The sequence below is a fragment of the Dipodomys merriami genome, unplaced genomic scaffold (assembly GCF_024711535.1).
Source record: "Dipodomys merriami isolate MVZ:Mamm:240054 unplaced genomic scaffold, mDipMer1.0.p SCAF_213, whole genome shotgun sequence".
Classification (NCBI taxonomy): domain Eukaryota; kingdom Metazoa; phylum Chordata; class Mammalia; order Rodentia; family Heteromyidae; genus Dipodomys; species Dipodomys merriami.
This window is the reverse complement of record NW_027203527.1, coordinates 1849434-1861499: the sequence shown is the minus strand read 5'-3', so window position 1 is coordinate 1861499 and position 12066 is coordinate 1849434. Positions and strand designations below refer to the sequence as shown.

General features: G+C 37.7%; 1 protein-coding gene and 1 long non-coding RNA gene across 4 annotated transcripts in view; one reads left to right on the top strand and one right to left on the bottom strand.

The window, feature by feature from the left end:
- Positions 1 to 12066, bottom strand: part of LOC138834389 (ankyrin repeat domain-containing protein 31-like) — a 110208-nt gene that overhangs the window by 12326 nt on the left and 85816 nt on the right. For all 3 annotated transcript variants that reach the window (XM_070033022.1, XM_070033023.1, XM_070033024.1), the window contains one exon: positions 1282 to 2272. In XM_070033022.1, the coding sequence (XP_069889123.1) occupies positions 1282 to 2272 (991 nt within the window). The remainder of the gene's footprint in view (positions 1 to 1281; positions 2273 to 12066) is intronic.
- On the top strand, positions 1376 to 3882 carry LOC138834391 (uncharacterized). The gene is made up of 3 exons (XR_011374091.1): positions 1376 to 1479; positions 2009 to 2065; positions 3813 to 3882. It is a non-coding gene; the product is annotated as an uncharacterized lncRNA (long non-coding RNA).

Sequence of the window (12066 nt, the reverse complement as noted above, 5' to 3'; positions counted from 1 at the left end):
ATAACCTCATCAAAAGGTGGATATTGTTAGAATAGATGAAAAGACAAGCTCCAACTATATAATATATACAGGAAATATTCAGGTAAGTAAATTAGAGGTAAAAAGATATATATCATATCAACAGCAATCATGTGAGAATTGGAAAATTATACTGGTATAATAAATAATAGACTGGGCTGGGAAGGTGGCTCAGTGGTAGAGCGCTTGCCTTGCATGCGTGAGGCCCTGGATTCGATTCTTCAGCACCACATAAACAAAAAGAAAAAAAGCCGGAAGTGGCACGGTGGCTCAAGTGGTAGAGTGCTAGCCTTGAGTTGAAGAGCTGAGGAACAGCACCCAGGCCCAGAGTTCAGGCCCCACGACTGGACCCCCCCCCCCACAAAAAAAAATAAATAATAGACTATAAAACGAAACTATTGCTGGATATAAACAGAGACATTTATAATGCTAAGAGGTCAATGAATCAAAAAAGTATAACAATTCTAAACATAGCACTTAAAATACAAAAACTATTTCAGGAGGTAGACATAGGGAAAATTTGAGGCCAACTAAGAAAAATGGATAGTGAACCTCCTTTTCAAATAAAAAAATGTGGGTGTGATGGTGTATGCTTGTCATCCCAGCTAGATGAGAGACGCCAAGTAGGAGGGGATCATGATCCAGACCAGCATGGGCAACAAATACAAGATTATGCCTGAAAACTAACAAAAAGGGCTGAGGGCCTAACCCAAGTCAGAGAGTGTCTGCCTAGCAAGTGTACGGTGCTTAGTTCAAAGCTCAAAGAAAGAAAAAGAAAGGCACAAAAAAGAGGCAAAAATAAATACAAGTCATGAAAGAAACAGACAAAAATCAATAGTTATGCATTTCCGAACCTTCTATTATTTAGGAAGAATATATCTCCTTAAATAGGCAGAAGGTAGAAGGTAAATAAAGAAAGCCAGGATGTGAATATAAGAAACCAGCTAGTCTTAATAGTCATCAATAAAACAAAACTTCTCATAATGGGTATAGTGGTTCATTTCTGTAATCACAGCATTGAGGAGGTACAGGGAGGAAGTTTGAGTTTATGGTTAGCCTGGACTAGTTGAAAATCCACAGATGTTTACGATTAAAATGTATCTGGGTGATTTTAGAAGTATGATTCCACTTGTTAATAATATAATGGTATGTCTGTCCATTCTGGAAGACTATCCAGATCCTATTTCCCTAAATGCTTAAACTGTGTTACATCAACATTAACTTATTATAAAACTTGCATGATTTTAAATAATAATAGGATACCTGTGTTTTGAATTCCAGAATGTTATTTCCTGGGTTAATTCTTCCTAGTAATATCAAATCTTTTATCTGCATATTTCTCTTTTTAGGAGCTGTGGTATAGTTTAAAGGCTTTTTCGTAGTATGCTGGTTGCCAGACCCAGAAGTAGGAGAGATTTGGGTGTTATTTAAATGTGGAACAGCAGAAGATGGCTTTTTAAGGTATGTTTTCATCTGATGTGCAGCATCAGTGCCTAGGGCAGCAACCCTTTGCTGTGCCAGGGACTCCGATACCCCTCCAGATAGTTGGTGGGGAGCTGTTTTCCTGTTTCTTCTTTCTGGATCACATTGGGAAGTGTCATAGTTACTGTCAACAGCTGAGGGACAGACATCATTTTGAGAAAGTATGCTTGTGTACTCTGAAATACTTAATGTGCCATATTTTATGGTCGAAGTATACAATCCATGGTCTTTGGCTATAGCTTCTGTAAGATCATTTTCTTTTTGTGAATTTTCTGCTTGAGCAATAAAAGCAACAGTTTGGGATGGTAATTCAATCTTATCAGTGCCATCCAAATGTCTGGATTTTGGTAAGTCATCTAACATAGAATTATTGACAATTCGTTTAGAATTCATCTCAGTTCCAGAAAATTCTTCTTCTCTTACTACCTCTGGGTTTAGACAAGTGTTAGCATTTTGGCTATCATTCCAAGTTTTCAGGGACAATGATGTTTCTTGCATGCTTCTACAGGCAAGGTTGACAGCAGAAAGTGAATCAGATTGGAGATGCACTGAATTTTCCAGACTGGTAAGCTTTTTGTTGTCCTTTTTACCAGAGATGTCTGAACCGGATGGCAATGTTCTTAAAGAAAAGGATGTCACATTCTTACAGCTTTGAATTTTCTGTCTTATTATTTTCTGCCTTTTTGCTGCAAGCAAAAGGCTCTTTTGTCTTGTGGCCAAGTTAGCTAGTTGTTCTCTCAGGGCTCCATGCTTAAATGATTCTATAGATACTCTATAGAATGAAAAAAAAACAAAACAAGAGAAAATATAAATACAATAGGAAATTTTCTATAGCAGTCATTTACGAATTAAAGATACTCTGGCCAGGTGCCAGTAGTTTACACCTGTAATCCTAGTTACTCAAGAGCCTGAGACTTGAGAATTGTGGTTCCAAGCCAGCCCAGGCAGGAAAGTCTGTGAGACTGTTATCTCCAATTAACTACCAAAAAAGGTGAAAGTGGCACTGTATCTCAAGTGAGAGTGCTTGGCTTGAGCAAAAGAGCTTAAGTTCAAGCCGCAGGATCAGCAGCCCCCTCTCCACCCAAAGAGATTCTGCCTCAATTTAAATCAGCTTGAAGTATACAAACGTCTACTTTTTAAATGTATTTCCTTTGAAAAAAGGTTACTATTATTCCAAATAGGAGTTTGCCCTTTTTAAAAATGATGTGATAATGTGCTTATTCAGGTTTATGTTCATTTCATTGTTTCTCTGATGTGCATGAACCCTAAAAATGAAACAAAACTTTGTACTCTAGATACCTGCTAGTCTTTGGTTGAAAACTGGTGGCTAAAGAGGAACATAAATCTTTTTTTATTTTTTGTGGTACTGGGGCTTGAACGCAGTGCCTTATGCTTGCGAAGACAGCACTGTACCACTTAAACCACACTCTATCCCTTTCTGCACTGGTTATTTTGTGGTAGAGTCTTACTTTTTGCCTGAGCTTGTACTTAGATGGAAATCTGCCTATTTTTAGGCTTTCTAATATAGCTGGGATGACAGATATTGTGATCCTCCTAGTTTCAGCCTCCCATGTAGCTAGAAAAACACATACACACCAATTTACCCAGCTATGGGCTGAGAAGGGGTTTCACATATATTAGTTGAAGTGGCCTCAGGCTTTAATTTTCACCTCAGCCTCCCAAGAAGCTAGGTGAGCCACAGCACCCAGATCAAGATCATCCTTTTTTAAAAAGACCACTATTAAAAAATTATCTTCAAGCCGGCACCAGTGGCTCATGTCTATAATCCTAGCTATTCAGTAGACTGAGATCTGAGGATCACGGTTCAAAGCCAACCCGGGCAGGAAAGTCTGTGAGACTCTTATCTCCAATAAACCACTAGGAAAAAATGCAAATGGTGCTGTGGCTCAAGTAGTACAGTGCTCGCTTTGAGTTGAAGAACACAAGGACAGTGTCCAAGCCCAGTGTTCAAGCCCCATGACTGACAAAAAAAATTATCTTCTAGTAGTTGTACAAAGGAGTTGCCATTCAACAAAGCAATTAATGAATACAATGTGTCTTGAATAATAAGATCACTGATTTTTAAGCAGAGTTGTCTTACCTGCTTAAATTGGAATGACATAATAGGAAGTAAAACTTAGGAGTAAGTTCTACCTAGGTTCCCTTAATAATACAAGCACTAGATTGTTTTATAAATGATCATACCTCAACTAGACCTGGGAAATGTTAGTCCATTAAGTAATTACTTATGATCGTACTTTGAATCTGAACCTTAGGTAATTACTTTAATTGTACTTTGAATCTGTTCCTAGATACTTTCAAGTTGAGGGGAACTACCCAGACAAGAATCATCCTGTGCATTTTCTCCAAGCCAAATTTCTCAGGATCTTGATGACTAAAGAAGAAGAAATGATCTTCAAGATATTAAATACTTTGTTTCCACAAGTTCCCAAACTATTTCAGCTCCAGGTTCTATTTATATTCTTAAAAATTATTGAGAAACTGAGAGGACTTTTATTTATATATAGATTATAGCTGTCATTTATAATTTACTGATTTCTAAATTAAACCTAAGAAAGTTGCCAGGTGCCAGTGGGCTCTTGCCTGTAATTCTAGCTACTCAAAAGGCTGAGATCTAAGAATTGTGGTTCAAAGCCAACCTGGAGAAAAGTCCCCATGAGCCTCTTATCTTCAATTAACCACAGAGAGACTGGAAGTGTGGCTCAAAGTGGTAAAGTGTTTAAGCAAAAGATCTCAGGACAATGCCCAGGCCCTAAGTTCAAGCCCCACAATTAACACAACAACAAAAAAGCTAAGAAAGTTATAGAGTTATTTTGGTGGTAAAAATGTCTGAATTCAAGGCTTTGCAAAGCAGTCGCCTGTTCTATCTACCATCTGAGACAAGCCCCTGGCCCACCTTTTTGCTTTTATTATCTTTCAAATAGGGTCTCACATAAGACCCAGGTTAGTCTGGATTATGATCTTATTTATGATTCCCATATAGCTGGGATAACAAGCATGTGCCACCATGCTCAGCTTTTTTGGCTGAGATAGGGTCTTTTGCCCAGGCTGGCCTCTAATCATGATCCTTCTGATTTCAACTGAATAGCTAGGATTACAGGTGTGAGTTACCACACCCAACCTAAGAGTTTTAAAACACAAGTATACATAAGTAAATCAGGTGATATCTGAAAAATTCTACTATGTACTTATTATTATAAAATAATTTCAACTTCAAAGACCCCAAGAATGGCTTCAAGTACCTGCAAGATTATACTTAAGAGCTTCTGTTTTAAGGAAAAATGATAGTATATAGATATTTTGCTATTCATATCAAAACACAGAGTTGTTGGTCCTGAACTCCCAGTAGGCTTTATGTTAAAGGTACTAGTATATGTAAGTGTTTTGCAGCAAGAAGAAGAAATCAGATCAGTGGAGATGAGGTGAGATGGCAGATTGTAAATGTGACTCCATGACAGAAAAACAAGTAACAAAGAAGACACTATATTTTAAAGAGAAAGGAAGAACACTGGAAATTGCGAACGAATTTGAAAACAACACAGAAATAAAGCAAAAATGGAAAAACAAAGTAATCACAAGCCCTATCCCCAGCTCCCCAGGAGTGAGTGGACCTGAAGACACAGCAACAAGGTAATCCAGATAACCTTAGAGACAAACTTATAATTCTAGATGTAGCATTAAGTCCACATTACCTGCAAGACTTAAACACAGTTCAGGATTTTGTGAGACTTACTACTCCATTGTAGAAGGCTAGCTTTGCCCGTTCTCTCCCTTCCCCCCCCCCAAAAAAAAAAAGACATTTTGTTAGTCTTTTGACTGCTCTAGCAAGATAGCATTTTGGGATGGAGACCTAAGACCAAACTACTCTGGGACATTGTGAAAAACAGCAATAAACAAGGCTCAGGTATGATCCTGCTGTAAGAAACAATGGAGACTTCAGGCAACCAAGGGAATAATGGGTAGAGACTTTGCCCTCCTTTGTTAGGAGCAAATCTTACTACCTGAGAATAATGGCAGAAACAAAGAACTGAGTTCATGGTTGGTATAGTAATTGGCTTTCGGGACTGGCTTCCTGGTTACATGTGGCTTACAAGTGTGTTGGAAAGTCCTAAGTCCAGCCTTTCCTCTCAATTATGTGACTTCTGCAAACCCTACTGGGAAAGTGAATTGCTGGGCAGCCTCTGAAAATATTAGGACCAGTATGTTGGTGAGGGTTTGCTGTTACCAGGCAGGACTTAGAACCCTGAGTCTAAGCTCTTTGAACCATATGATAGTCATAGCTTTCTCCTTCAGAAGGGAATGTGAATTGCTGGGCAGTAGATGAAAACACTAAGAGCTGCCTCTGGGAACAGCTTCCCAGCAAGGGTCTGTTGCCAGGAAGGACTCAAAACCTTAGGCCAATGCTCTTTGAACAATATTAGTTCCACAGCCTTTTCTCCATGAAGAGAGGTAAACTGGGCAGGGTCTGAAAGCACTGAGACCAGCAGGAAAAGTGACTCAATTCTTCAGTTTTCCCCCTGCCAGAACAGAAGTCAGTGTCTGCCTCCCATATTCTCTGCCATATTTGGGGGACACACTTGAGTTTGGGAGCTTGCCACCCCTGGAAATACAAACTGAGAAGTTTGTGGGGCAAATGTGAACCTGCTTGGTCTATAGCCAGTAAATTACCCCTGTTTCCAACAATGGTTACCAGCATACAAAGAAGTGAAAGCATCCAACAGCAAGCAACCAACCTTCTAACAGACTCCAGCCAGTTTACCTCAGTTTGAACAGGGCTGAGGTTCAGGGCTGGTGTCCTGAAATATGAGGGCAATGATTGGCTGCTGAGCATATATTCAGCTGATAGTAAGAAATGTTACCTCAGACTGTGCACCACACTGTCCATCATGAACACTATGAATACTTCAAGTGGAGAATTAGAGGTGGTTACAATCTCTAAGCAACCACTTAGCACCAGATGTGCAAATTCGAATATAGAAATAGGAAACAAGAAATATGAAAAAACAAGGCAATGGCTGGAAATGTGCCTTAGTGGTAGAGTGCTTGCTTAGTATGCATGAAGCCCTGGGTTCAATTCCTCAGTACTACATGAACAGAAAAAAACCCAGAAGTGGCACTGTGGCTCCAGTAGTAGAGTGCTAACCTTGAGCAAAATAAGCTCAGAGACAGTACCCAGGCCCTGAGTTCAAGCCCCAGGACTGGAAAAAAGAAAAACAAAAAATAAAAAAAGGCAATATGACCTCTCTAAAACTCAACAACTCCTTAGCAACAAACAACAATCTTGAAAAAGGTAAAATCTTTTTTCTTTTTTCTTTTTTTTTGGTCAGTTGTGGGGCCTGAGCTCTGGGCCTGGGTGCTGACCCTAAGCTCTTCAGCTCAAGGCTAACAATCTACCACTTGAGCCACAGCACCACTTTCCGGCCTTTTCTGCTTATTTGGTGCTGAGAAATAGAACCCAGGGCCTCATGCATGCAAGGCAAGCACTTACCACTGAGCCACCTTCCCAGCCTCATAGGCAAAAATCTTAAATAAGTAACAAATTGATTATAAAAATGACAAGAAAAATTCAAGAATACATACAACTTGAGTGAATACTAATAGACCACAAGACAACACAAGACATGAGGAATTCAATAAAGATATATAAATTCTGGTAAAGAAAATTAAACTTATGGAATAAAAAGATCAGTTAAGGCAAATAAAAATCTCAAGCTGTACATGAAGGCTTAGAATTACAATCTTAGTGTTAAAAGAAGGCATAGGCAAGAGGACCGTAAACTAAAGCTATTACCAGGACTAAGTATAAGATTCTATTTAAAAAATAATCAAAGCGAGGGGCTGCAAGTGTGGCTCAGTAGGTAGAGGGCTAGCTAATGAGCAAAAGTGGCAGGTACAAGTTCAAGTCCCAGTCTTGGACCTAAACATAAGAAGAGAAAAAAAAGCCAAAAGAGGCAGTGGGAAGAGTCTGAGGACATAGGTCAAGTGGTAAACCCACATACCTGACAAGTGTGATGTCCTAAGTTCAAACCCTAGTACCAACCTTTACCAATAAAAAAAATAAGCACCTCAGTTAAAAGCCTCTTTAGTAGACTGGATCAAGTTGAGGATATACTATTGGGGATTAAAGAAAGATGTTTTAGAACATTCAGACATCCAGATAAGGAAAAAAAATCAAGTTTAAGATCCTGTAAAACACCTCTAAAAGACCAAACCTATGAACTATGAACATAAAACCAAAGGCTTGAAAACAGATTCAGTAAGTTAGTAGCAGAAAATATTCCAAACTTTGAAAAAGAGATGATCATGCAGGTCTAGGAGGCTTTTTAAGACTTTAAACATATGAGATAGTAATCTTCCCAAGGCATATTATTATTAAAGCATAGGGAATATAGAACAAGGAAAGAATATCAAATATTGCAAAGGAGGAGCACCAAATTACTTATCAAGGCAACCCATCAAAAGAATAGCAGATTTCTCAACAGAACCTATAAAAGAAAGGAGAGCATGGAATGTTGTATTCAAGTTCTGAAAGAAAACAATTGCCTTTTTATATAGTTATAGTCAGCAAAGTTATCTTTCATAACTACAGGAGAAATTAACACTTTCCATGAAAAAAACACAAAAGTTCATGACCACTAAACAGCATTGTAGAAGTTATCTCAAATGATCCTACACACAGAAGATAAACATAACCATGAAAATATGGGAAGGAATAAGTCACCAGATGAGTGAGCAAATAATGAATAGGGAAGAATCAAATACTACAAAAATAATAAAATGAATTACAATATAACTTTCAATAATAACTCTGACAGTTAATAGTCTTTCTATCCAATCAAAACACATAGACTGGCCACTGGATTAAACCAAACCCTATCATGAACTGGCAAAGACAAACACATACTTAAGGTGAAAGGTAAGAATAAACTTTTCCAAGAAAATAGAAGCTGAAGGTAATAGTAGGAGCAGCTACACTCATATCTCACAAATCAGACTTCATATTAAAAATGTCAGGAAAAAAAGGTCATTACATAGACAAAAGGAACAGAATATAACAACTATAAGCATACACAACAAACATGGGCACACTCAATTTTTTAAAGAAAGAAAACAATAATAGACATGAAAGTTGAGATATATCTATACCAATAGTAGTTTAATGTTAATACTACACTCTCAACTACAGATAGTTCATAAAACAAAAAAATCAACAAAGAAAGTTCAGAATTAAATTACATTCTAAATCAAATGGACTTATGAGAAATCTACAGAACATTTCAGCCATCAGCAGCAGAATGCATATTCTTCTCAGCTGCTCATGGTACTTTCTCTAAAACAGACATAAAGCAAATCTTAACAAACTTAAGAAACTTGAAGTAACTTGGTATATTATATCAGACCACAATGGAATAAAATAGAAATCAATATCAAGAGAAATGATTAGCATTCATAGAAGAAATGGGGAAGGGGATATGAATTAAAAATTCCTATAATTTAATGGGAAAAAAGCTTAACATACCAGAACAATTGGTATCCAGCACAAGCAACACTAAAACAAAAGTTTAGCTGGGTTCCAGTGGCTCATGCCTATAATCCTAGCTGCTCAGGAGGCTGCTATCTGAGGATCACAGTTTGAAGCCTGCCTGGGCAGAAAAGTCCTTGAGACCCTTAATTTCAATGAACTACCAAAAACAAAACAAAAAAGAGCTGGATATGAAGCTGTGGCTTAAAGGTTACAATGTTAGCTCAGTAACAGTGTCCAGGGTCCTGTGTTCAAGCACTAAGACAGACACATACATAAAAATAGTTTTTGGCTTTTATGTCTTACATTTAAAAAAATCAGAAAAATCTCAAATAAATAACATAGTGATACACTTTAGATTCTTATTAGAATATCAACAAGCCAAACTCCAAATCAGCAGATACAAAGAAATCATGAGATCAAGGCAGAAATCAATGAAATTCACTAAAATAACAATACAAAGAATCAATTCAACAATTATTTGTTCTTTGAAAGGATAAACAAGATCAATAAGCCTTTAATCAATCAAAAGAAATAGGAAAAGTCCCAAATTAACAAAATTAGAAATGAGAAATAGAAGGTTAGGATATGGCTCAATACTAAAATATTTGTCTAGGGCTGGGAAGTTGGCTCAGTGGTAGAGCGCTTGCCTTGTATGCCTGAGGCCCTGGGTTCGATTCCTCAGCACCACATAAGCAAAAAAAAAAAAAAAAAAAAAAGCCGGAAACGGCACTGTGGTTCAAGTGGTAGAGTGCTAGCCTTGAGCTGAAGAGCTGAGGGACAGCGCCCAGGCCCAGAGTTCAGGCCCCACGACTGGACCCCCAAAAAAACAAAAAAAACAAAAAAAAAAACAAAAAAAAACAATAAAATATTTGTCTAACAAGTATGACTCTGAGTATCAAAAAAGAAAAGAAAAAAATGAAATGAGAAATGGAATATCCCAATAAATATCAATAAACTTTAGAAGATAATTGGGGGATACTTTGAAATCAAATATTCTAATACACTAGAAAATCTAAAAGAAATGCATAAATTCCTAGATACATGTGACATACTAAAATCAAGCCAACAAGATATAAACTAACTAAACATATCTATAGCAGCAATAAAACTGAGGAACAGTCTCTCAACAAAGCAAAGTCCATGATGAGCTTAGCTGCTAAATTCTATAAGATATTTTAAGAACAGCAATGATTCTGAAGCCATTCCATTAAATGAAAAGATGAAGAGTATGAACCCAGTTTTACCTTTATACCAAAACTCTATAAGTATACAAGGAAAAAAAAAATAGACCAATTACTTGATGAACATAGAAATGACAACTCTTTTTTTTTTTTTTTGTCGGTCATGGGGTTTAAACTCTGGGCCTGGGCGCTGTCCCTCAGCTCTTCAGCTCAAGGTGAGTGCTCTACCACTTGAGCTACAACACCACTTCTGGTTTTCTAGTGGTTTATTGGAGATAGAAGTCTCATGGTCTTTTCTTCCTGGGCTGGCTTTGAACTGCGATCCTCAGATCTCAGTCTCCTGAGTAGCTAGGATTACAGGCGTGAGCCACTGGCACCTGGCAGAAATGACAATTCTTAATAAACAGTTACTAGGGCTGGGAAGGTGGCTCAGTGGTAGAGCGCTTGCCTTGCATGCCTGAGGCCCTGGGTTCAATTCCTCAGCACCACATAAGGAAAAAGAAAAACGCCGGAAGTGGCACTGTGGCTCAAGTGGTAGAGCGCTAGCCTTGAGCTGAAGAGCTGAGGGACAGCACCCAGGTCCACAGTTGAAGCCCCACGACCGGACCCCCCAAAAAACAAACAAAAAAAAACATTTACTAAACCAAACTCAAAAACATAAATATTTCATATGCCATGATTAGACTGTTTTCATTCTAAGGATTCAAGGATGGCTTAACAGATACAAATTTTTACCTGATATACAGCACATAAACAGTACCAACGATAAATAACACATGACCTTCTCAACAGATGCAGACAAAGCCATTGACAAAATTGACTATCCCTTCTTGATAAAAGCCTTGAAGAAGAGGAATGTGCATCAACATAATAAAGACTATATATGACAAATCTATTTCTAAAATAATTTTAAACAAGGAAAAACTGAAACCATTTTCACTGAAGCATTATATAGAGTGCTTTAGAATCTTAGCCAGAATAATAATGTAATAGAGAAAAAATTAAATAATTAAAATACACCTAATCAAGGTGAAAAACTCCTACAATGAAAATGATAAAAATTTAAAGAAACTAAAGAAAGCACAGTAACATGGAATGACCTTCTAATATTGTGAAAGTGACTATAATACAGAAAATAGTTTACAGATTCAATGCAATCACCATCAAAATACCAATAATATTTTTCAGAGATTAAAAAAAATCAATCCTGAAATTCATATAGAAGCACAACAGACCTTGAAAAGCCAAAGCAATTCTGGGTAAAAACACAATAATACTAGAGGTATAATATTTGACTCCAAATTATCCTATAGCACTGTACTAACCAAAATACATGCTGCTGGCACAAAGGCAAACATAGACTCATGGAATACAGAACCCAGAATTAAGCCTACATGATTACAGTATTTTGATCGTCAACCAAGGGGACAAAACTGTATTTTGAAAACAAAAGCCTCTTCAACAACAGTTATAAGGAAACTGAATATCCAAATGCAGACTTAAACTAGACCCCTTTCACTCTACACAAAAATCAATTCAAAATGAATTGAAGATCTTTTTTTTTTTTTTTTGGTCAGTCATGGGGCTTGAACTCTGGGCCTGGACGCTGTCCCTCAGCTCTTCAGCTCAAGGCGAGCGCTCTACCACTTGAGCTACAGCGCCACTTCCGGTTTTCTGGTGGTTTATTGGAGATAGGAGTCTCATGGTCTCTCCTGCCCGGGCTGGTTTTGAACCGCTATCCTCAGATCTCAGCCTCCTGAGTAGCTAGGATTACAGGCGTGAGCCACCAGCGCCCGGCTGAATTGAAGATCTTAATGTAAGAACTAAAACTTGGAAATG